The 24,695-nt window shown below is 41.9% G+C and overlaps 1 protein-coding gene and 1 pseudogene across 1 annotated transcript; both read right to left on the bottom strand.

Moving 5' to 3' along the window:
• Positions 1 to 16,180: 16,180 nt before the first annotated feature.
• On the bottom strand, positions 16,181 to 17,721 carry LOC126585639 (uncharacterized). Its single transcript, XM_050250108.1, has one exon. It carries the CDS (start codon positions 17,594 to 17,596, stop codon positions 16,370 to 16,372), a length of 1,227 nt encoding a protein of 408 aa, XP_050106065.1. The 5' UTR covers positions 17,597 to 17,721; the 3' UTR covers positions 16,181 to 16,369.
• Positions 17,722 to 18,929: 1,208 nt separating this feature from the next.
• On the bottom strand, positions 18,930 to 23,188 carry LOC126585645 (uncharacterized; annotated as a pseudogene).
• Between the last annotated feature and the right edge of the window lie 1,507 nt (positions 23,189 to 24,695).

Genomic DNA, 24,695 nt, shown 5'->3' with positions numbered 1-24,695 from the left:
GGGTATGCGGTTATGGGTATGGGTAAAACCATTTAGGCAATTACCCAATGGGTAAACTGTTATGCGGGTATGAGTATAAACGGTTATGGATAAATAACCGCGGTTACCCGACCGCCATAACCGTTGCCCATTCCTAGGGCAGATGTCCCCATTCAAATAGTTCGTTTGTTTAGTTGCAGACTACAGTTATATAATATTCATGCGTTACCTTTGAAGAAAATATATGTATTTAATATCCAATGTATGTTCGTACTACTTATACTCCATATCAAATATTATATGAGCAAAAATGTTGTTGTTGTTCTATCATTCAAACCGAAAAACCCCTCTCTTGTCTATCATGTATTAATATTTTTCTCATCACTTTGCCACTTTCCACTACTATATTGAAATTTTTGTAACATTGGAATTATGATACAACATCATTTGAAATCATCCCTATTATCATATTGGTATAAACCATACTATAATAAGGTTTTCTTAATTGTTTATCAGGTTGCCCCCACTAAAAAAAATGGGATACTTTGGATGCGGTCCCTAGTCCTTAACATTCTTTAATTAAAACCTTAATAATATTCAAAGTTTGATCAAAGTCCCTTGACTTTGTACACCTCATTATATTACTATTAATATTTATATTTTTATAGTTTTGACATTAATTGTTTGATATTTTATGAGATTTATAATCTTATAAATTTAAAATTCATCATTATAATACTATTAGAAACGGTTACAATAAAAAAAATTCAAACATTTTGATTTAATAAATGGATGAAAACTATGTAAAAATGAGAAATAATAAATGACAAAAGAATGTATCCATAGTGTTAAAAAATTTGGTACATTTTACAAAAAAATAGGTACATTTCACATATAACAAAGTGGTACATTAATAAAGAAGAATGGGTACATTATAAAACTAAAAAGAAAATATTACAAATGAATTTTTAGGGTACATTTAAAAGATTAAAAAATTATGAGTACAAATGAATTTTTAAAAAGTATAACTAAAAAGAAAATACTACAAATTTAAAAAATGTTGCAAATTAAAAGTGAATACAAACTAAAAATATAAATATAGGTTACAAAGTTTACGCATAAAACATAAATATACCATGTAATTTTTCTATAATTGATTAAATATACAATGTCACGTGACAGTATAAACATGGGTACAAACACAAATATAACTTTATAAAATTGGGTGCAAAAAGAAACTAATATATGGGTACAAATTAAAAATGAAAAGAAAATTAGTACAAATTAAAAAATATTTGTAAATTAAAAATAGGGTAAATTACATAGTAGCCCCTCAGGTTTGAGGTCTATTACAACCTCATACAACAACTTTAAAAAATTTCACTTTCATACATCCAATATCATTTTATTTCAAAATAACACCTTCGTTAGATTTTTCATCTATTAGTCTGTTAAATGCTGACGTGGCTGCCACATTTGTGCTGATGTGGCTGCCACGTGGAAAAAATAATAATTTTTTAATTTTTAAAAAACAAAACCTAAATCTTCTAAATATTAAAATTAATAAAAAAAATGGGTAAATTACATAGTAGCCCCTCAGGTTTGAGCTTTATTGCAATCTCATACAACATCTTTAAAACATTTCACTTTCATACCTCAAGTACTATTTTATTTCAATTTCATACAACCGTTAGATTTTCCATCCATGGATCTGTTAAATGCTGACGTGGCTGCCACATATATGACACGTGGCTGCCAAATGTCTGCCACGTGGCAAATAAAAATAATTTTTTAATTTTTTTTTTTAAAACCTGAAATTGGAAGAAAAAAAAAAGGTCCGAACCCAGAAGAAGAAGAAAGAGAAAGAGAAGAAGAAGAAGAAAGAGGAGGGAGGAGAAAGAAGAAGAAAAAAAAAAGAAAAAAGAAAGGGGTCCGAACCCAGAAGAAGGAGGAAGAAGAAGAAAGAGGAAGAGGAGGAGGAGGAAGAAGAAGAAGAAGAAGAAAAAAAAAAAAAAAAAAAAAAAAAGGGACCGAACCCAGAAAAAGGAGGAAGAAGAAGAAGAGAAGAAGAAAGAGGAGGAGGAGGGAGAAGAAGAAGAAGAAGAAGAAAAAAAAAAAAAAAAAGGTCCGAACCCAGAAGAAGAAGAAGAAGAAAGAGAAGAAGAAGAAGAAAGAGAAAGAGAAGAAGAAGAAAGAGAAAAAAAAAGAAAAAAGAAAAGGACCGAACCCAGAAGAAGAAGGAGGAAGAAGAAGAAGAGAAGAAGAAAGAGGAGGAGGAGGGAGAAGAAGAAGAAGAAGAAGAAGAAGAAAAAAAAAAAAAAGGTCCGAACCCAGAAGAAGAAGAAAGAGAAAGAGAAGAAGAAGAAGAAGAAGAAGAAGAAGAAAGAGAAGAAGAAGAAAGAGAAGAAGAAAAAAAGAAGAAGAAGAAAGGGACCGAACCCAGAAGAAGGAGGAAGAAGAAGAAGAAGAAGAAGTGGCAAATGTGTTTTTTTTAAAAAAAAATTAAAAAATTATTTTATTTGCCACGTGGCAGACATTTGGCAAGTGTCATATATGTGGCAGCCACGTCAGCATTTAACAGATCTATGGATGGAAAATCTAACGGTTGTATGAAATTGAAATAAAATTGTTGATGCACAAAATCAGCGAGGACTTTGGTACAACAGAAAGTGTCAGGTTTTGTGACCTTCGCTTGGTTGCTTGGTTGCTTCAGTCACTAGTGAGGATAAGTACGTAAATGAATAGAGACAGAGAAGCAAACACAGGATGTACGTGGTTCACCCAGATTGGCTACGTCCACGGAGTAGAGGAGTTCTTATTAGTAGTGAAGGGCTTACACAAGTACAAAGGATCAAGCTCTCAATTTAGTGAGTTCTTGTGAATGATTTAACACAAAATGGCATTAGGCAATATTGTGGGGGAATGACCCCTATTTATAGAAAAACTTGTAGCTTTGTCACATTGACATGTGTCATGTTATGATTGGTTCTTGATGTTGACACGTGCTGCGCTCTGATTGGCTTCTAATCTTGACACGTGTCGAGTAGTGATTGGCCTCCTGGTCGGAGGGGAACTCTTCTGGGTCCTTGACAGTATAGCGTTGGCCGGTGCTCGGTAGTTTCGGGATTGGTCAAGTATGGTACAAACAGTGCTCCCCTAAGTTCCCGAGTGAGGGAAACTCCTCGGTTGGGGACTTGCAAGATCCAATCCCTTGAGTAATCACGAAACTTCTAAGTACCGAAGTGTGGTCTGATCTTCATCTGCCCTTCTATGGAAGTACCTTTCCTCCATCCGGGAATGGTGTACTTAGCTGATGTTGACGCACAAGGTAATGTATCAATTTCACTTGAAGCTTAGTTGTAGTTTCGGGCTTAGTCAAGTGTGATACAAACCCTATAGTAGGAGTCCCCCAAGTCGCCGAGCTAGGAGATCTGCCGAAAGAGGTGACAGACAAGGTAAGCAGTCAAACTTCCAAGTAAGCAACCCAGGATCAGAGGTTTGACGTCGGCTTCCGGTTGATTGTTCTCATTCTCCTTGTCTCTCATTCAACTGCCAGGATAAGGAGAAGCAAATGGATAAGAGATGATATGAGATACTTTTGCTTTTGAAGAAGTAACTTTCCACAGGCTTATTCTTGAACTGTGCTGGAGGGTTTTCTGGTGCCCTTCAGAGTATAAGGCCGACTCAAAAATTTGAGGGTCAAAACAAGTCCATCAAATCTAGAGTACGTTCGACCTTGATGATATGGGATACTTTTGCTGTTGACGGAATAATGAATGTGGTATGGAAAGGTGTCGTGTTGTAGTGATCTGTTTCAGCTCACCGTTGAACCTTCTGCTTCAATCTTTTGCATGGCAGAAGTGGTGTGCAACCTTTGCATTTAAATGGTCATTCAGAACATTCCTTCATAGTGACTCATCCACGCTTGGCAGCTTCAGTGTAAAGAGCCAATATCTGATCAACTGTCATGAGGTATTTACCGGTGGAATTCGTGACCTTGACAGCAGTTGAGGATGAGTACTCGAGAGCAATGCTAAGTAAGCAACCAGGCAAAGGCTCCAGGCAGTCAGTTCCAAATTGGAGGTTTGATTTCAGGTTCCGACTGACTGCTCTCTTTCTCCTTGTCCTGCAGGTGTGGACAAGGACAAAGACAAAGACAGGGAGAAAGCATGATATGGGATACTCTTGCTTTCGACCCTGATGATATGAGATACTCTTGTTCTTGGTGTGGCTTATTTGCTGAGGTATTATCGGGGGGAAATAAAGCTGAGTATTTCGAGAGGTTATGTTGAGGGTGCCTTTTCGAATGTGAGAAAGGGTTGAGCATTTTTGCAGGTTTGCCTGTCCGTTGAGGAGGGAGGTCAATGTATATAGGGATTTCCCAATAACAAGTAGTAATGCTATTCCTTTACCCTTCTTGGTCACAGCAATGTAGTGGGAGCTGCCAGCTTCACGTGTTTTAATTTTGTCAGAGCACTTTGAAAAAGTGGTATGTGGTATCTGGAAAGCTGATATTACGTGTGGAGATTACAGACAAGCTTTATCTAAGGAAATCTGGCTCTCGAAGTTCTGAGAGTTGTGCCTCTTCGGTTTTCGAACAAGCAATCCCGTCGAGGATCTGACTCTCGAGATTCGGAAAGCGGTGCTACTCCGGTTTTTGAGAAAGTAATTATGTTGGGAGTCTTTTCTCGAATGTGAGTAAAGGTTGGTCGTTCTTGCCAACCTGTCTTGCCACAAAACACGGAGGTCGACACACATAGGGACTTTCCAGTTGTCAAGCAGTGGTGCTGTTCCTTTACCCTTATGGGTAATAGTAGGGTAGCTGGCACTTCGAAATTCTCGTGCCTAAACTTTGTCAGAGATCTTTGACAAAGTTATATATGGTACCCGAGGAGTTGATGGTGCATATGGAGAGCGGTGATTGATCAGTAAGATTCACGTGCTTTCTACTTCACCAGAAATCTTCGACAGATTGCCCGTAATTTCCGCAAAGCTGATTGTGCATGTGACAGGTGCTGACGAGGCTGCAAAAGCAGGTGCTTCTTCGATTTCTGAGATCGGCCCTCGTGGTCTCTGAGCAGCCCAGCTTTTGAGAAAGCAAACGCCTCTTCGATTTCTGAAGCTCCGTCGAGTGCAGATTTTTATAGAGGCTGGCATTAAGTTCCACAGCACACTTGAATCTCTACCAGTAGAAGCTCATTTCTTGCACTTCTAAGATCTTGATTTGTCTGACCTCTTCCTTCTTCAACACATTTGAAAATGTTTGGACCCTCCGACCGTCATTTTGACTTGAACCTTGGAGAAGAGACAGCCACGCCTTCTCCAGACAACATATGGCGCCCATCCTTCATATCCCCTACTGGTCCTCTTACCGTTGGGGATTCTGTGATGAAGAATGATATGACCGCTGCAGTGGTGGCCAGGAACCTTCTCACTCCCAAAGATAACAGACTACTTTCCAAACGGTCTGATGAGTTGGCTGTTAAGGACTCTCTGGCTCTTAGTGTTCAGTGTGCAGGTTCTGTGTCTAATATGGCCCAACGCCTATTTGCTAGAACCCGCCAAGTTGAATCATTGGCTGCTGAAGTGATGAGTCTCAAACAGGAGATTAGAGGGCTCAAGCATGAGAATAAGCAGTTGCACCGGCTCGCCCATGACTATGCTACAAACATGAAGAGGAAGCTTGACCAGATGAAGGAATCTGATGGTAAGGTTTTACTTGATCATCAGCGGTTTGTGGGTTTGTTCCAAAGGCATTTATTGCCTTCGTCCTCTGGGGCTGTACCTGGTAATGAAGCTTCAAATGATGAACCTCCAATGCCTCCTCCTTCTGGGGTTTTGTCAAGTACTGAGGCTCCGGATAACCACCCTCCGGTGCTTTCTCTTTCTGGGGCTCTACCGACTGCTGAGACTTCCCCTAAGCAACCTTTGTGAAGGCTCCCTTTTGTTTGTTTATTTTGACTCATGTATATGTACATATTTGTGGCTTATCGAAAATATTAATAAATAAGCTTTGCTTCATTTCAACATATTGTGTTAAATACACCAAAGCCTTCTTCATAAAGTTCTTTGGATTTTTGCTTTTGTTGAAACCTGTATTGTTGAAGCTTTGTGAGTGAAGCATGTAGTTTGAGGTAGTGTTCCCTTAATTTCCCGAGTGAGGAAAACTTCTCGGTTGGAGACTTGAAAAATCCAAGTCACTGAGTAGTCACGAACTTTTGAGTACCAAGGCGTAGTAGCATATGGTGGGAGTCCCCCAAGTCTCTAGTCGAGGGAGTTGACGAATGAGGTGTCTTGCTAATAGTCCATGTCGTAAGTACCAAAACTTCATTCTTTTGTTTTCTAAGTGGTAGCCCCGGACTTTTTCTTCATAGATTTTGTTTATGAAGGTTGCTAGGCCCGAATAAGTGGAATTGCAGAAGGTGTAACCGTTGGTGCATTAACATCATAATGGAAGCATCACAATGATGGAAGCATCACAATGATGAAAGCATCATAATGATGAAAACACCATAATGATGAAACATCATAATGATGTTTCTTTGGTGGAATTGTTTTTCATTTCCCCTAACAACCGGAATTGTTTTTCAACATAACACCATCATCTGTAGGTCGAATCACAAAGTTGTCTTCATGAAAGTTGTTCGTTAATTCCTTAACTACAACATATCCAAATTGGAGAGCCATCGGAGCAGTACAACTCCAGAAATCCAGGTATGATGAGTGACTGGTTATTATTTTTCTGTCAACCCGTCAGATTTGTTGTGAGCTTTGAAACTCTATTTTCTCTTGCTCAGATCAGCATGCTTTCTTCATTGAAGTTGTTCCTCATCGTCTCTTTCATAACATATCAAAAATTCAGAATGAACTAATGGTTAAATATTTCCAGATCTTCGAAACATCACAGCAGCTTCGAAATCTGCAAGAATCCGACTGTCATGCTTGGAGCTTCAACACTTTAATTTCCGTGGCTCAAACAGAAATGGTTCCTTCTTGAAAGTTGTTCATCTGCTCAAGAACTAGAGGGTGTCCAAAATTCAGCTCCATTGGAGAGAAGCAGCAGCTGCAAAAATTTGATAGAGAAAAGGAGGCGAAGCTTTGTTGGATTTCTAGGCTGGGGAAGATTCCAGTTTTTGTAGCAACTTCAGTACTGGTGAATTGCTTGTATTTTTGTCCATAACTAAATTTTGGACTTTGAATTATTATTTGATCTATTATAATATGTTTGGGAACATATATAAGTGAATAAATAAGAAGGAAAATTTTGGGCCCTTGTGGGTGTAAAACAAAAAATGTTTATGTTTACCCAAATGTTTTTGTACAAGTTCAAGGGCATCTTGGGTTTTGTGAACAAAATTTGTTTATTTGGAGCAAGGTTTTGTGTTGAAGCTTTGTAGGTGAAGCTTTGGTGTTGAAGCTTTGTGGGTGAAGCTTTGGAGGTGAAGCTTTTCGGGTGAAGCTTGTTGGGTGAAGCTTTTTAGGTGAAGCTTTGTGGGTGAAGCTTTTTAGGTGAAGCTTTTCGGGTGAAGCTTTTTGGGTGAAGCTTTTTAGGTGAAGCTTTTCGGGTGAAGCTTTTTGGGTGAAGCTTTTTAGGTGAAGCTTTTCGGGTGAAGCTTTTCGGGTGAAGCTTTTTGGGTGAAGCTTTTTAGGTGAAGCTTTGATGGTGAAGCTTTTTGGGTGAAGCTTTTTAGGTGAAGCTTTTTGGGTGAAGCTTTTTAGGTGAAGCTTTGATGGTGAAGCTTTTTGGGTGAAGCTTTTTAGGTGAAGCTTTTTAGGTGAAGCTTTTTAGGTGAAGCTTTTCGGGTGAAGCTTTTTGGGTGAAGCTTTTTAGGTGAAGCTTTTCGGGTGAAGCTTTTCGGGTGAAGCTTTTTGGGTGAAGCTTTTTAGGTGAAGCTTTGATGGTGAAGTTTTTTGGGTGAAGCTTTTTAGGTGAAGCTTTGTGGGTGAAGCTTTGGAGGTGAAGCTTTTCCGGTGAAGCTTTTTGGATGAAGCTGTTTTTTTTTTTTTTTTTTTTTTTTTTTTTTTTTTTGGGCGCTTGACACGGTCTTCATTTGCTTGTTTTGTAGTGACTGTGGAAGACAGATTGCTTTCTGATTGAGAAGGGTTCCGGCATCGCTTGCTATGAATGTAAAAGAGTGAGGGCTGAGTTAGCTAAATTACCTCTTTATTGAATTCATTGCCAAATGGCCTTCATTACATAGGATGCCGAACGGCTATAGCTCAACACTTGTACATCGTGAGTCTATTTGTAGTAGTACTTCAAGTGATCAGCGTTCCATGGATGGCCAAGGGTCTTGCCATCGGAGCTTCTAAGTGTGTAAGAGCCAGGGCGACTGATGCCAATGACTTCATATGGTCCATCCCAGTTTGGACTAAGTGTGCCTTCACTCGGGACTCTGTCGCAGAGTAATCTTTTCTTTAAGACCCAGTCTCCTATTTTGAAAGAACGAGGCTTGACCCTAGAGTCATAATAGTTGGAGATGCGCTGCTTGTAGGCGACATTCCTCAAGTGAGCTTGGTTTCTGTGTTCCTCGACTAAATCCAAGTTGAGGGTGAGTTGTTTGTCATTTTCACTTTGAATGTAGTTCTGGACTCGGAATGTTGCTTGCTCGAGCTCAACAGGGACAACCGCCTCTGTGCCAAAGGCAAGTGAGAATGGAGTTTCTCCTGTTGAAGTCCGATATGAAGTGCGATATGACCAAAGAACTTGGGGTACAAATTCTGGCCAACAGCCTTTAGCTTTGTCCAAGCTGGTTTTCAAAGTGCGCTTGATTATTTTGTTGATGGCCTCAACTTGTCCATTAGACTGGGGATGAGCTGGAGAGGCAAAGCATAAGTTGATGTTGAACTTAGAGCAGAACAACCTGAACTTCTTGTTGTCAAACTGTCGCCCATTGTCAGTGACTATCGCATTGGGAATGCCGAATCTACAAAGGATGTTCTTCCACACGAAGTCTTCTATCTTTGCCTCAGTAATGGTTGCCAAGGGTTCTACTTCGGCCCACTTTGTGAAGTAGTCCACTGCAACGACTGCGTAACAGACTTTGCCCTTCCCTGCCGGCATTGGGCCGATCAAATCAAGTCCCCACTGGGCGAAGGGCCAAGGGCTGATCATAGGAGTAAGAGGCTCTGGAGGGGAATGAGGAATAGTCGCATATCGTTGACATTTATCACATGAGCGGGATACTTTGATGGCATCCTGGTGGAGTGTTGGCCAGTAATATCCTTGGCGAAAAGTCTTGTGTGCTAGGGACCGAGATCCAGCATGATCTCCACAGACTCCCTCATGTATTTCCCGAAGGACGATTTCCGCCTCGGCAGGCGTAAGACACCTTAAGTATGGCAGGCTAAAACCTCGCTTATAGAGTTGATCATTGATGATCAGGTAGCGGGTAGACTTGTATCGAATTTGCTTAGCCTGGACTTTATCATTTGGGAGGGTGCCATGAGCAAGGAAATTATAGATCGGGGTGATCCAACTATCCCCCCGTTGTAAGTTGCATACTTCTGCGGCCATGGTGCTTGGTGTTGCCAACAGTTCGACATGAATTTTTCTTCCAATCTTGTCTTCCACAGCTGAGGCGAGGCGAGCCAGGGCGTCTGCATGACTGTTTGCCGCTCGAGGAACTTGGGTGATCTGGTAGTGGAAGTGCTTGAGCAAAAGTTGTGTTTGCGCAAGATATGCTGCCATGGAGCTGTCCTTAGCATCAAAGTTGTTGGTAACCTGGTTGACCACTAATTGGGAGTCACTGAAAATATCAATTTGTTTAACCCCGAGGTGTTTGGCCAAACGTAATCCTGCTAGAAGGGCTTCATACTCGGCCTCATTGTTTGATGCCTTGAATTTGAAACGAAGAGCATACTCCATTGCTACTTTGTCGGGCGTAGTCAAGACTAGTCCCGCTCCACAGCCCTGTTGGTTGGATGAGCCATCAACATACAGACTCCATGCTGAGGTCGTTGATTCTACTTTCTGAGCTTCCGATGGTAATGAAGCTACTGCTTCAGGTGTAGAAGCAATGTCAACCGGATATGTGAAGTCGGCAATGAAATCTGCTACTGCTTGACCTTTTTCGGCTGGTTTTGGTTGGTAGGAGATGTCAAACTCACCCAATGCTATCGCCCATTTGATCATTCGCCCAGACGTGTCAGGACTCTGGAGTATCTGTCGAAGAGGGTGATTGGTAAGCACGATGATGGCGTGTGCTTGGAAATAAGGGCGAAGTTTCCGAGCAGACATGACCAATGCTAGAGCTAATTTCTCAATGTTGGAGTATCGTGTCTCCGCATCTTGTAGGGCTTTGCTAGCGTAGTAGACAGGTCGCTCAATATTCCCATCCTTTCGAATGAGAACGGAACTTACGGCTGAAGCTGATACCGATAGGTAGATAATGAGAATGTCTCCTACCTCGGGCTTGGAGAGTAGAGGGGCTTTACTCATGTACTCCTTGAGGTTTTTGAATGCCTCGGCACATTCATCAGTCCATGTAATGTACTTCCTACTTCCCTTAAGTGCTTTAAAAAAGGGAGCACATTTGTCTGTGGCCTTAGAAATGAACCTGGTTAAGGATGCCACCTTGCCAGTAAGGCTCTGGATGTCCTTTGAAGTTACCGGTTCCTTCATGTCGAGGATTGCTTTGATCTTCTCGGGATTAGCTTCAATGCCTCGTTGGCTAATCATGAAACCTAAGAATTTGCCAGAGCCTACGCCGAAGGCACATTTGTTGGGGTTTAACCTCATTCGATACCTCTTCAAAATAGTGAAAGTTTCAGATAGGTTGGTGATGTGTTGGTCAGCATGTTTGCTCTTGACTAACATATCATCAACGTAAACTTCCATGCTCTTCCCAATCTGCTCGGCGAACATTGAGTTGACTAGTCTCTGATAAGTCGCTCCTGCATTCTTTAGGCCGAAAGGCATGACTTTATAGCAGTATAGTCCTCTGTCGGTAGTGAAGGATGTGTGTTCTTGATCCGAAGGGTTCATGAGGATTTGGTTGTATCCTGAGTAAGCATCCATGAAGCTCAGGAGTTCACACCCGGCCGTAGAGTCTATAAGTCTGTCAATAAGAGGAAGAGGGAAGCTATCTTTCGGACACCCTTTGTTTAGGTCGATGTAGTCAACACACATTCTCCACAAGACCTTTTGAAGCAAAAGACTTTCTTTGGTCGGATTTTTCTTAACAAGGACCACATTTGCTACCCATGTCGGGTAATTGACTTCGCGGACAAAGCCTATGCCTTTGAGTTTTTCAACTTCTGCTTTCATTGCCTCGTATCGTTCAGCGTCATAAGATCTTCGCTTCTGTCTCACCGGCTTGATCTTGGGGTCAATACTCAAACGATGACAGATGACATCGGGAGAGATGCCTGGCATGTCCTCGTATGACCAGGCGAAGACTTCAGTGTTCTCTTTCAAAAAAGATATCAATGCTAACCGAAGGGGTGGTGACAATGTGGTGCCAATCTTCACCATGCGATCTGGATAATCTCTTGAGATAGGTACCTTCTCCAACTCTTCAGCAGGTTGGGCTTGCTGGGTGAAAGAGTCATCTCGAGGATCATCGGGTTGATTGTTGCTATCAGGAAGATCCAAGTTCGCTTTATCTAGGCTGGTCTTTGTGACTTGGTCATGTACAGACAGGGTTTCCTTGGGTCCGGGCAAGTGTTGTTGCTTAACTGAAGTGTTGTAACATGATCGTGCACTAAGCTGATCTCCTCTGATGTAGCCGTTGCCATGGGGGGTTGGAAATTTCATCAACAGCATATGCGTGGATACCATAGCCTTGAGATCATTGATGCCTGTGCGCCCAAAGATGACATTGTATGCCGTTGGGCAGTCAACCACTAGGAAGTTAGTGGTAATGGTAGCCGTGTAAGGGCCTGTACCAATAGTAAAGGGTAAATGTATGCTCCCTAAGGGTTGCACGATATCACCGGAGAAGCTTATCAGAGGAGAAATCGAGCGATCGAGCAAGTGTTCAGCTACACTGAGTGCCCTGAAAGCTTCGGCAAACATGATATTGACCGAAGCCCCTGTGTCTACGAGGATTCGTCGAACATCAAAGTTGGCTATGTGAGCCTCCACGATCAATGGGTCGTTATGAGGGTAGATGATGCCTCTTTCTTCCTCAGGGTAGAAACATATCGGATCCTAGTTAGGTTTTTGATACTTCCCTCCCCTGATGTCTTCCACGTGAAACACTTGGTGACCAGGCCTCAGACTTCGTTCACTGTTTTTCATGGCCCTATTGGAAGATTCAGATATGGGTGTGCCGCCGCTTATGGAATATATGACATTCACCTGGCGTTGGTTACGGTTATCCCTTTGAGGGTGAAGAAGGAATTGATCAATTTTTCCTTCTCGTGCCAAAGCTTCAATACGATCACGGAGGATGATACATTTCTCGCTATCATGGCCGTTATGCTCATGGTAGCAACAAAACGTGCCCGCGTTATTCGGGGGCGTGTAATCTGGGTGCCTCGGCTTTGGTTTTGGTATCAGGTGAGCTATGCTGGGGTAAATGGCCGCGCATGTGGCATTCAAGGGCGTGTATGTCTCATACCTTGGGGTAGGGGGTATCTTGACGCGGGTTTGACCCACTGCATTGACTGCCTGGGGGCGAGCGTTATTGTGGCGATACCCTTGGTTATCGGGATAGTGTCCCTTACTCTTTTTACTGAAAGGAGAGTGGTGAGGATGGAAATCCTTCCTCTTGCCTTGAAATTGATATGTCTGTTGATTCGGTGAAGCATTATGCAAGGCATGGGGAGGTGCCACTGCTGTTTGGGAAGTCGAGGTCTTCTCATTTAGGTGAGTCTGGCTTCCACCTCCCACTTGTTGATAAAGGATGGTTGTAGGGGGTTTCTCCTGATATGTCTTTGCCTCGGCGGAGGCATGGTTATAAGCCTGCGCCATCACCTCAGAGTAAGTCTTCCAAGTATTGGCATTGATCATGTATTTAAAGAAACAATCACGTAGGCCTGCCGTGAAGGCTTTGAGGGCAGTCTTGTCGTCTGCCTCGGCACACCGGGAGTATTCATGGCTGAAGCGGCCAGCATACATACGTAATGACTCGTCTGGTTTCTGGCGGATAGTGTACAGGTCATCTGCAGAGTGCAAGCGATCGGTTTGGAAAATGTGTTGGGAAACAAATAGTTTCCTCAATTCCTCAAATGAGTCTACCGTCTCAGGTGTAAGACGACAATACCAATTTAGAGCTCCGCCAGAGAGGGTGGAGGGGAAGAGAAGACATCGCTCTTCGTCGGTGTGCATCCGGTATGCCATGGTGGACTCAAAGAGGTTAAGGTGCTCAATCGGGTCTTCTTTTCCAGTATAAAGTTGCAAGCCAAGCTTTTGCTTTGTCTTTGCTTGAAGGGGGGTGTTGAGGATCCTCCTTGTAAGAGGGCCAGGCCTGGGTTGGTTCCAGTCAGGTATTTCAGCCTGACGTTCAGCCTTCAACTTGTTTACTTCCTCAAGAAGTTGTAGGACAAGGGGGTCCTGAGCGGAGTTATGTGTCACTGGAGCTTTCTTTCGTAAATCTCCATCTCCTCTTGGAATTAGGAAGGTTTGATCAAGGGCATGTGATTTTTCCCTGGACTCGCTGTACTGGCTTCTAGGGTATGTCTGTCGGAACACCTCTGAGTCCCCTGTACCCTCATGTCTCTCTGGGACTTGTTGCCCCTTCCCCAAATTGGTGGCCGGCTTGGGCCGTGGCAGGGGACCGAGTCTCTCAGAAATCCTTGGGTCATTAATCTTTGAGCTTATATGGATGGAATTCTCTCGACGTTGCTTCAGGAAATCCCGACAATCGCGAAAGACGGCTTTCGATCCTTCTGCCCCTTCAGTAAAGAGGTGTCTCCCTCCACTTCTCATGGTTCGGGTTGAAGCAACTGGGTTAAGAGAAGCCTCATGTTGATTATCAAGTCGAGGGGTAATCTGTTCCCTATCAGGGATATCTATGTCGAATGCATGTGACCCTCCATGTTGGAGGGCACCCAGTTGATGGTTGACTTCCACGGGGGCAACAAGCTCGCGTGTCTGAGCTTGCCTAGCTTCGTGGAGTGTCTCGAAGAGCTTCTCATATTGCTCCTGGAGGACCTCATTCTTCATTGCTATCTTGTTGTTCTGAGCTTCCAACTCATCGACTTTAGCTTGAAGAAGAACTCGTTTTCCTTCCTTCTTTCGTTGTTTCGCACTATGTGCAAGGGGGGTGTCATTCTGTGTGCTGTGGCTTCCTTCGCTTCCCATGTTGGAGAGGGATGCCTGGTCAAAAGAAAGTGTACGAATGATAGAAACCAGCTTGACACAGCTGAAGAGAGTAGGAATAAGTGTCGTTCCCACAGACGACGCCAAATGTTGATGCACAAAATCAGCGAGGACTTTGGTACAACAGAAAGTGTCAGGTTTTGTGACCTTCGCTTGGTTGCTTGGTTGCTTCAGTCACTAGTGAGGATAAGTACGTAAATGAATAGAGACAGAGAAGCAAACACAGGATGTACGTGGTTCACCCAGATTGGCTACGTCCACGGAGTAGAGGAGTTCTTATTAGTAGTGAAGGGCTTACACAAGTACAAAGGATCAAGCTCTCAATTTAGTGAGTTCTTGTGAATGATTTAACACAAAATGGCATTAGGCAATATTGTGGGGGAATGACCCCTATTTATAGAAAAACTTGTAGCTTTGTCACATTGACATGTGTCATGTTATGATTGGTTCTTGATGTTGACACGTGCTGCGCTCTGATTGGCTTCTAATCTTGACACGTGTCGAGTAGTGATTGGCCTCCTGGTCGGAGGGGAACTCTTCTGGGTCCTTGACAGTATAGCGTTGGCCGGTGCTCGGTAGTTTCGGGATTGGTCAAGTATGGTACAAACAAAAATAGTACTTGAGGTATGAAAGTGAAATGTTTTAAAGATGTTGTATGAGATTGCAATAGAGCTCAAACCTGAGGGGCTACTATGTAATTTACCCAAAAAAAATTAAAAAAAAAAAACTAAAACCTTCCCTCATCCTCCTCTCTTCTCCCCGCAACCCCACATCCCACCCCCACCCCCTCACCTCTCTGCAACCCACATGAAAACCCACACCCCACCTTCACCCCCTCACCTCCCCGCAACCCAGATCCCCTTCTTTGTATGACCTACCTGAAAACCCACACGACCTACTACCTCCCCTCCCCCCGCGACGACCCACATCAGATCAAGGTCCCCATCCAAACAACAATCCCGACCCTAACCCTAAACTCAAATCGAGGTCCAAACCCTCCATACCCACATCGCAATTCGACTCAATAACCCCAAAACTACGATCCTCGTCGTCAATATCTTTATAAACCAAAAGAGATTGAGGATGAGGGGTTGGGTTGGAATGGGCTCAACGTTCTGGTCGTCTCCGTGGCGGTGAATTTGGGTCCTGCGCTGCATCGCGGCCTGTACCGCAGAGCTCTCTCTCTGATCCCTCTGCTCCTCATGGAGGTCTTTCGTCACCACCTGATCTCGCCGTCGACCGGGATTTCTCATCGTCGCCCTGCTGCTCCTGCTCGTTGTCGTCTTCGACGACGAAGATGATGCAGGTGAGGATGACGTCCTTGCAGTTCGGGGGGATATGGGTTTCGCGCCGGAGGGGTGGTAATGGGCTCTGGGTTAGGTTTCACGCCAGGGGGGCGTGGTAATAGGATCTGGGTTGGGGGTGGTCGTATGGGGTATGGGTTTCGCGGGAATATGGGATCTGGGTTGTTCTCTGGTGCAGGTATGGGGTGTGGGAAGATGGGAGCAGGGAAGAAGAAGGCTAAGGGGGGTTCACGGGGGTGGGGTTTTGTTCAGCTTCTGGGTTTTTATTTTTTATTTTTTTTAAATTTAGAAGATTTAGGTTTTTTTTTAAAAAATTAAAAAATTATTATTTTTGCCACGTGGCACACATTTGGCAGCCACATCAGCACAAATGTGGCAGCCACGTCAGCACAAATGTGGCAGCCACGTCAACATTTAACAGATTAATGGACGGAAAATCTAACGGATGTATTATTTTGAAATAAAATGGTACATGATGTATGAAAGTGAAATGTTTTAAAGACGTTGTATAAGATTGTAATAGACCTCAAACATGAAGAGTTACTATGTAATTTACCCTTAAAAATAGGTACAAACTAAAAATAAAAATATATGATAAAACATTTAACCATAAATATAAATATACTAATTGTAACATTTTTAACACTAAATAAATATATTTAAAAATAAAAAAAAATTTATTATTCAAATAATTAATGATGTTATTAATACTTGCGATTCACATTGATCACGATTAAAAAAGAACCAAGAGAAAACTAGCTAGCAGATTAGAAGAAATGAAAGGGGTCAGTCGATAACTTGATCATCTTTCAGCTCATCATCCAAAAGCAGAAGGGATCACCGTTATGTGCCTCAGCGGCTGCGAAACATCGGTGCCTCCGGCATGCTGCACGAATTCAGACGGCGAGAATGTGGTTCCATGGCAGACGCACACGATGGTAATCTCCGAATTGGTGTATCTGTACAAGAACCCATGAACTGTTTTCCCATTAGGGCCGGTCCCGGTCGTCGAGACATAAGGCATTTGGGGAAGGGAAACGGTGCTGCTGCCATTTTTGCTGATCTGGGGTTTTGGAGGCTTGGCAATTGGGTCCGTTTTGGTAACTTCCTTCAGTGGAGGGATTGGAGGGGAATATTCTTGTTTAGGTGAGATGGGTTTTGGGGTTGGAGATGCTTCTGCGGTTTCTGATTTCGGTTCTGTTTTTGGATTCAGTTTTTGTTCATTCCCTTCGGAATTGGATTCCAAGGAATTTGAAACCGGCTCTGTGTTTTCTTGTATGCTCTGGCTTGAATGGCTTTTGCTCTCGCTGCTTCCACCACCTAACATACCGTCTTGAGAAGCTGCGCTTTGATGATCTGACACGGTGGAGGAACTACACATTGGTGAAACATTTACCGACGCCGGTTTCTTACCCAACCCACCATTCACCGGCGCCGTTTTACCCGACCCACTATTCTGCTCCGTCTCACACCCGTTCTTCTTCTTCCCCGTATCCTTATGCGCCTGAAAGGGCCGGAACCCGCCGCCGCCGCTGGGGGCCCAGCACGGCATCACGCAAGGATACGAGAACCCGTTCATGTACGGAACAAACTGAACCGGCGGGTACGGGTACTGACCTGGTTGTTGAACCGGGCAGCGCAGCTCCGTTTGTCCGTTGCTCAAATTCAGATTCACATTCACATTCACATTCGTCTCCGTTCTCTCTTTCTTCACCGCCGGGTGCTCCTCCACTTGGGACTCGTTCTGTCCCCGGCCTTTCTTCTGCTCCCGCTTCCTCTTGGCTTCCTGCCTTCTCAACGCCTGCATCTCCCGTTTCGTATGCGGATCCAGAAGCGCGCTCTCCGGCTCCGACGACTCGAACGGCGATGGAGATGGCGCGTTCGGTTGGGATGGCTGTATTTGGTGCTCAGTCTTTCTCGGATCTACGTCGAACCCTTTGGCCAGCTTCGAGTTCTCCGGTTTTCGGAAGCTGCCGCCGATCGACAGCCCCAAATCCAGCTCAACCTCCTCCTCTTTCGATGCCGATTCGGAAACCTCCACCATTTTTACAGAACTCAAACTTCAAACTTCAAGCTTCAAGTCCTTTATTTTTGTTTGCTCTGAAAATCTCTAGGGTTTTTTGGGTTCAGATTTTCTGAGGGACAGAAAAGGGGGAAGGGGGAAATAGATGGGACGGAAGCGAGGGAGGGGGCCACGTGCGGGAAACACAAGGAAACAGCGACGGTGGATTGACACGTAGGATATTTTGGATATATTTAGTGAATAGGATTAGCCACTAATCCTGATTTAGTGCTAAAATTAATCATGTTTTGCCTGTTAATACGTTAATTTAGCGGAAAACAAACCCTTCTCAAGTGTAATGGGAGCTACGGCGCACGCTCGAAGGTTCGGAGGGCGCCACGTGGCATGCCTGCATGAAGAGGTTGAGACGGACACGTGTAAGCGCCTGGCTCCCGTGAAACTACCAATGGATAGCCTATAATCTGTCAGCCTGGCAGTAGGGTACGGACGCGCGCAGCGAGATTTCGCTGTCACCCACAAATCTCAACCGTCCTTTTCCCTTCACGAATCCCAAGAAGGAAAAGTCTGCGTGGCAGGTTTGTTCGTTGACACGTGTCGTCGTCGGGTATCAGTCTGGTTGCCGTGTCCCCTGAAGCAACGGATTAAGAGGCTAAACGTGGCGCGCATGGTGAGCGTCACAGCTCAGCAAGGTGAAGTTGGGCCACACATTTTACGGAGAGTGACGTTGACGTGTCGAGGCTGTTCATGTACGTTGATGCTAACACGTGGGGGAAGATGAATGGTTGGGGTCGGTTGTCTACGTATGGCAGTGGACACGTGGTGGCGTCTCGGGAGGTGAGTTAGTTTCGAAAAGGAGAAGGTAGGGAATGTGGCGCATAGACCTGGTTTGAAATGCGTACGACTGATGCATGGTTGCCACGTGTCGATTAATGGGGAAATCTTAAGTTGCGCCGTGGCCCAATCTATATTGTTTGCTATTCATATTCTGGCAGACCAAATAGTTTCTGTTACGTGTAATATTAGAAAGATTAAGTATTTTAATTAAATTATGTATTTATTTGTTATTGATGATATATCATATAATTTACAAATTTGATCTAAGAGTTGGTCTACGCATTACTGGTTACTTGAGAAAATTCTATAGGTATGAAATAGGTGTTTGAATTTAGCTTCATATATGTGCTTAAGCAATTTCTGATTGTTTATACATTTTGGGCCTAACCAATTTCTTACCACTAACGCATGACGGGTAACATCTCAGCAACATTCAGATGTATGTAAGCAACTTACCCTATCAACTTATCCTATCAACGCGCATGTGAGTTATCTCTAAATGTCTTATGCAATATGCATGTGAGGTTTAGATATCATTAATGGTCAAATGTTTGTGAGCAATTGACCTTAAGCTAAATTCATAGGTATTTATATTGTGGGGCCGATATAGCTACGATTGTCAATTGCTAACAGAGTTCACGTCTCAAAAGTAGGAATCATGTGTTACGACCACACCCAAAAGCAAAAACAAAGGAGAAAGGAAAAGATGCCATTACACATAGTTTGATTTCCTCATTCGCTTCCTCATGTCACATGATATTTTTATAGTCATCCGAAAACGGCCCCCTAGTTCTACACCGGAGGCATCCTCATTATCAGCTGCCCTTCCATTTTACTGCAAACACACACAATCATTGTTAAAGGATTACGCGAACTTGGGAATCGGTTGGTAATAAGAGTGTAACCCAAGGTACACAATTCATAAGATATTCTTGCATGTGACCGTTGTATACAAGACTCCGCTAACAAAATTGATCACATCATCTGAGGGGTTGAACGTCAGAGAGGTCGAATAGGAGATGATGTTTTCCGCAGCTTACCTCTTTATGTAGTAGTAACAAAAGTCAGCTAAGATGAATGTTTGAACCATCTCAGAAAGGAAAGCTGCCAAAATCCAGAAATATCCACTCCCGACTAAAAATATATATCTCCCTCTACTCTCGTAGATCTGGAAGAGAATGGCAAAGTGTTAGCCCCATACACATTACGTTACGTATGTACTATCATTCTAACCTAACAAGTCATGACTAATCCGAATAATCCAATGAGCGCACGCCAAGAACCTCGAAATGCCCAATGCAAATACGTATTGGGAGGTAAATGGTTCTATCATCTGAAGGCAAATCATCATCAGAAGACAACAAAGATCAACAAATCTTGTAAATGTGTGGTAAAGAGCTTTAATCTCAAGTAATCTTAACCTTTGCATTTTTCATTAAACGGAGTTGAGGCAGTACTGAAACGGCTTCCATGTATCCACCAAATGCCCATAGGATTCGACCGATGGGGTTATATAGTGTATACGGGTGGACAAGCACTCCGGGGATAGCAGCAGGCACCACCTGCAATTCAAGTGAAATTACGTACGTTGCGGTTTTTGTGGTAAAATAATAATCTTGCACCTTTTCCAAAGTTACAATGTAAATTCCAACTTCTGTACTTCAAAGTTGAAGCAGAGCAAACACGTACATTCAAGATCATAAAACATTGTCAGTGAGGGGTATTAACTATGAACAATGGATCGAGGGTGGCCAGATTTAAAGCAACTCATGCATATGGAAGCAGTATGGTTTTTAAGGAGACGTCATTTGGTTTTATTACAAAGGTTCTAAAAGATGCTAGTCGCTAGTCGGGAGGCTAGGCGGACCAAACGGATTTAAGTAAATCTATTATATTTTGTGTAAATAAGTGTCATCTTATACTTAAAATATATATAATTTCATTATAAATTACAAAATAGATTGACATAAATATTATGAAGTATTGCAACATAATGAAAACATGGGAAACAATGATATAATGTGTGTTCATTTAAGTATACAACAATGCAAAATGAAAGTTATCTATTTTCTGTCTAAGTGAGTTGCGACCTAAGTGGGTTTAGTCAGGCTAGGTGGGTGCTTAGGTGGTCTAGGCAGGCGCCTCAGCAGGTCTAAGCGCCATTTCTTAATTTTCAAACTCTTAGGCATTAATCGGGGCGGTGGCAGCCGCCTAGCGCCTAGGCGGCTCTAGACAGGAATTTTTAGAACAGTGCAAAGCACAATGACAAAGATCATGCCAGGGAGATGCTTAGTGGGGAAAAGAAAGTACAAATAACAAGCAATTTTCAATGTTTACATCTATCTAGTCTCGCTCGAAATTTTTTAATCTCTAATGAAGCTCTATAGAGGCTGGTGCATATGTTTGTTTGTTAATAGCACCAGTCTTTCAATATTGTCTATATATCTGGTACGGATGAATCAACATTAGAAACATACGCACATGTACATGTGTGTGTGTGTGTATATATATGTGTGTGCATTTTCTCTTAAAACTATACTCTTATGCGGATATGCATAAAGCCAAATGGAGCAGATTAAAGATTTACCCCAAAATACAAGTGAAAATTGTCGAGTTCCTTGATGTAGCAGGTTGACTTCAATTTAAACCGTATCATGTATATGACCCACGCTGTTGAAACGAGAGTAGAAAAATCGAGCACAGTATGAATGTCCGCCTCCATCATGGTACCACAAAATAATATTACTGCTAGAAAGAGAGCTGTGAGTTCCTGAGTCTTCAGGGAAAGACCTGAGCATGTAATAGAAACGAAACTGATTAACAAAAAACTTATTTGAAAGTATTATGTACTAAAGCTGATAATTATCAAATGTATTCCTTGATATTACGAAGATATAGCAACTAATATTGATTAAACTTGAATTTAACTACCTGATCAAACGAGAGGTCAGATTAAACTTGAATTTAACTACCGGATATCAGATTAGAGGTCAGATTGTACTGCAAAATCATAAGCCGTACTTACTTTTCGATTTATTTACCACAATAACGATTAAGATTGACACTTCAAAAACGTCATCATGAACTCCAATTTTATTAAACATTGAGAAAATTTGTATAGAAAAGAGTACATGATGATAATCCTAGAGTGCTGATAACATCATCCCAACGGTTTTATAAAATTACAGAGTTCATTAATTTTGTAATTGGTCAATTTTCTGTCATCCTCTCTTTTTCTTGGACCTGTTTCAACAGAAGTTCATCCCTAACCATAAGCAACTAAAATACCGAGTCCCCAACTGATCCTAAATGATTATTTTATCAAAACTATAAATTATACCCTCTTCATAAATTGCACCCATTTTGTCATGAGTCTCATGGCATCACAATAATATAGGGCCACTATCAAATGTCAAGCCCCGCCCCAAAATCTCAAGGCATGTGTCACATGCTTGGGATTTCAGGGCGTGACACCATAACCTTATGATCTCAACAGGGCTTAACGTGTTACTGTTGAGAGTGAATTCCACATCTACACTGGAGAAATGACGGATCTTATATGTGCTCATAAGTAATTGAGTCACTCCTTATATTGCAAATTGATTTTTTTTTTACGGTGGAACCTCAAATTTCTTTAGTTACGCGTTACACCCACATTATGAGGCCGACTCTAGTGACATTAAAAATTGGATACAAAAACCAACCGATTCCAAACCAGCAGAAATCATGACAAATCAAATTAATAAAACCCAAGAAATCAAATAATATCCCAATTTTAAAAAAAAAAAATTGTGAAGGAATAGGAAGGACATAGATACCGGAGCAAGTCTTCTGGGTAGTGAGCTTGTAAATGAGGACGACGATCCCGGTGACATGCACGGCTTCAAAGGTAATGAAAAAGTAGTTATGATTCTCACCCAAAACCTCAGTGCCACCAAAGCACACAATGCTAGCAGGCTACCCAAAAAAATCTTGACTTTCATTGACTGCTTCCTCACCCATTGAAACAACACGTTCACCGGCGAGCTCCTCCTCCTCCCCATCGTAAATCCGGTGGGACTATTGCACGCCCGATCGATTCCTTATAGAGAAAGAAGAGAAATCGGCAGAGACAAAAAGATATAAGAATTTATATTGTGTTTTTTTGTGTGTGGTGTTGGAGGTAAAGAGTGAGCGTTTTGAAGGGGTGTTGGGCATGCATTTGGTTCGGTACGACGTGGCATTCATACTGTTTCCCTTTGGAGGACCAACGAGGAATGGACACGTGGAATATTGGGAAGGCAGAATTTAGGTTGGGATCCCGAATTTAGTGGCTTGCCTTTTGGGGGCTATGGATTGGGGTATTAAATTCTTGTAATTGACCATTTTGGACCTTCTTAAATATAAAATATATTCTTAAGATGAATATAGATGGTCAGCGCCCCGTCTTGGAAGCTGTGCGGCTTTGGTCTGATCGTCAGGACGATTCTGGCAGCTTTGTGGTTGCCAAAGTGGGTGATTTTACTAATACCCTTTCCCCCCTTCAGGCAGAGCTTTGGCCTTTCTTTCGGCTTTGGTTTGGGCGATATCAAGGGGTTTTCACCACATTGTCTACGAATCTGATTCGCTTCAGGTTGTGGACGCGCTTAGAGACTTCTCAACCAATCTCTCTTCAATCGATCAAATTATTGAGGATATCAAGGCGTTTCTCCAACCAATTACTGAAGCTTTTTTTACCTATTCTCGCCACCAAGCCACCAAAGCTATTCACAGACTTGCATATTTGGAGTGTATCCCCTCCGGAGTTAATTTTGGATGTCCTTATTGAGGATGCTCCTCTTCCATGATTGGCCTTTGTAATGACCTTTTGCTCATGAATATATTTCAACTATCGTTTCATTAAAAAAGAAGTATATTTTTAAGTGAGATGTTTTAAATTTGATTTTCGTTAAAAATGAATTTGAACCATATTATCGCTAGCCCATTATGAGGCTCAGTTCAGCTCCCTCTTCCTTTGTGTAGATAATCTTGTTTTTTTTGTTTTTTAAAAAAAATTAGAGAATAAGACCATAAAAGTTATTTTTACTTTTAAAATTATACTTTCTTTTCAAGAAATCTTTTACAAGCATGTTTTCAGATGTGCCAACTTTCTTGTAGATCGAATTACTAGAAATGCTTTTCTTTTTTGTTATATTGTTTTAAAGGAAATTTTATTTAAACCCATGTAATTTCTTTCTACACCCAACTTAAATTTTAAATGTTAATTGTCATTTTTACCCTATTGCATAATTACCATCAATTACAAGATGAATTAAAAATAAAACTAAAATTTATCAATAAACCCACTGACTATAATTAAACCATACATCACTTCTTGTTATCCTATGTTCATTCTATCTAAAATCCTAATAGCTCTTATAGAGAAAAATAAGTTTTTTTATCGATGGATGGTGATTTTGAAGTTTTAATTTCTTCAACTAAAGTATGACTCGATTTGTTGCCATGCTTGTTTGTCAATTTGTCCGTGCTTTTTTAACAATTTGTTGTCGTGCTGGTTTGGTTGGTCTTATGGCTCTTCTTATACTTGCATCTGTAAGCACTTGGTTTTGTAGCTTCTAATCGTTGCAGCTTCTCATTAGAATTTACAATTAACTTCTTCAGCCATTTAAACGATCAATTAACTCGTTGATTATAATCCAACAAATTGTAGAAACAAATTGATCAGAAAGTAAGGAAAAAATGATTTGCTTAATCCCAGATAATTAGTTCCAAAACTAGGAGTGCTTCAAATTTTTGAGAAAACAATTGATCAGGCAAACAATGACAACTTACATTAACAGTGGAGTTGTTTTTTTTCGAAAGAACAAAAATTTGCAGAGATGAAAGTTGATTTGATAAGAGAAGGTGATGGGGGTTATTTACTGTGGTGGTGTTGATAGCAACCCAAGTAACTGGTTTGGTTGAGAGAGAGAGAGAGAGAGAGAGAGAGAGAGAGAGCATGTGTCTTGGTTTGGTAAAGAGAGCAAATATCTTGGTTTTGTAGCAGAAAAAACAGTAGCCATAGGAAATGCTAGAGAAGGAGAGAGGGGAGGGGGGGGGGGGTAAAGGATGCGTAATGTTTTTATTTTCGAGCCTCTTGAAAAAGAATTATTCAATTAGAGATTTTTTTTTATAATTGGGTGTAAAGACAATTTTACATTTTGAATTGGGTTTAAGAAGCTAGTTTAAGTAATAAATTTAGGTTTAAAGAGATATTAATTCTTTAATAAAAAATAATATGAGTGTAGAGAGTAAGTTGGGTGGGTGT

Source organism: Malus sylvestris, chromosome 10 (genome assembly GCF_916048215.2).
Source record: "Malus sylvestris chromosome 10, drMalSylv7.2, whole genome shotgun sequence".
NCBI lineage: Eukaryota > Viridiplantae > Streptophyta > Magnoliopsida > Rosales > Rosaceae > Malus > Malus sylvestris.
The sequence above is the reverse complement of the archived record's forward strand: the minus strand, read 5'-3'. Positions and strand labels throughout refer to the sequence as shown.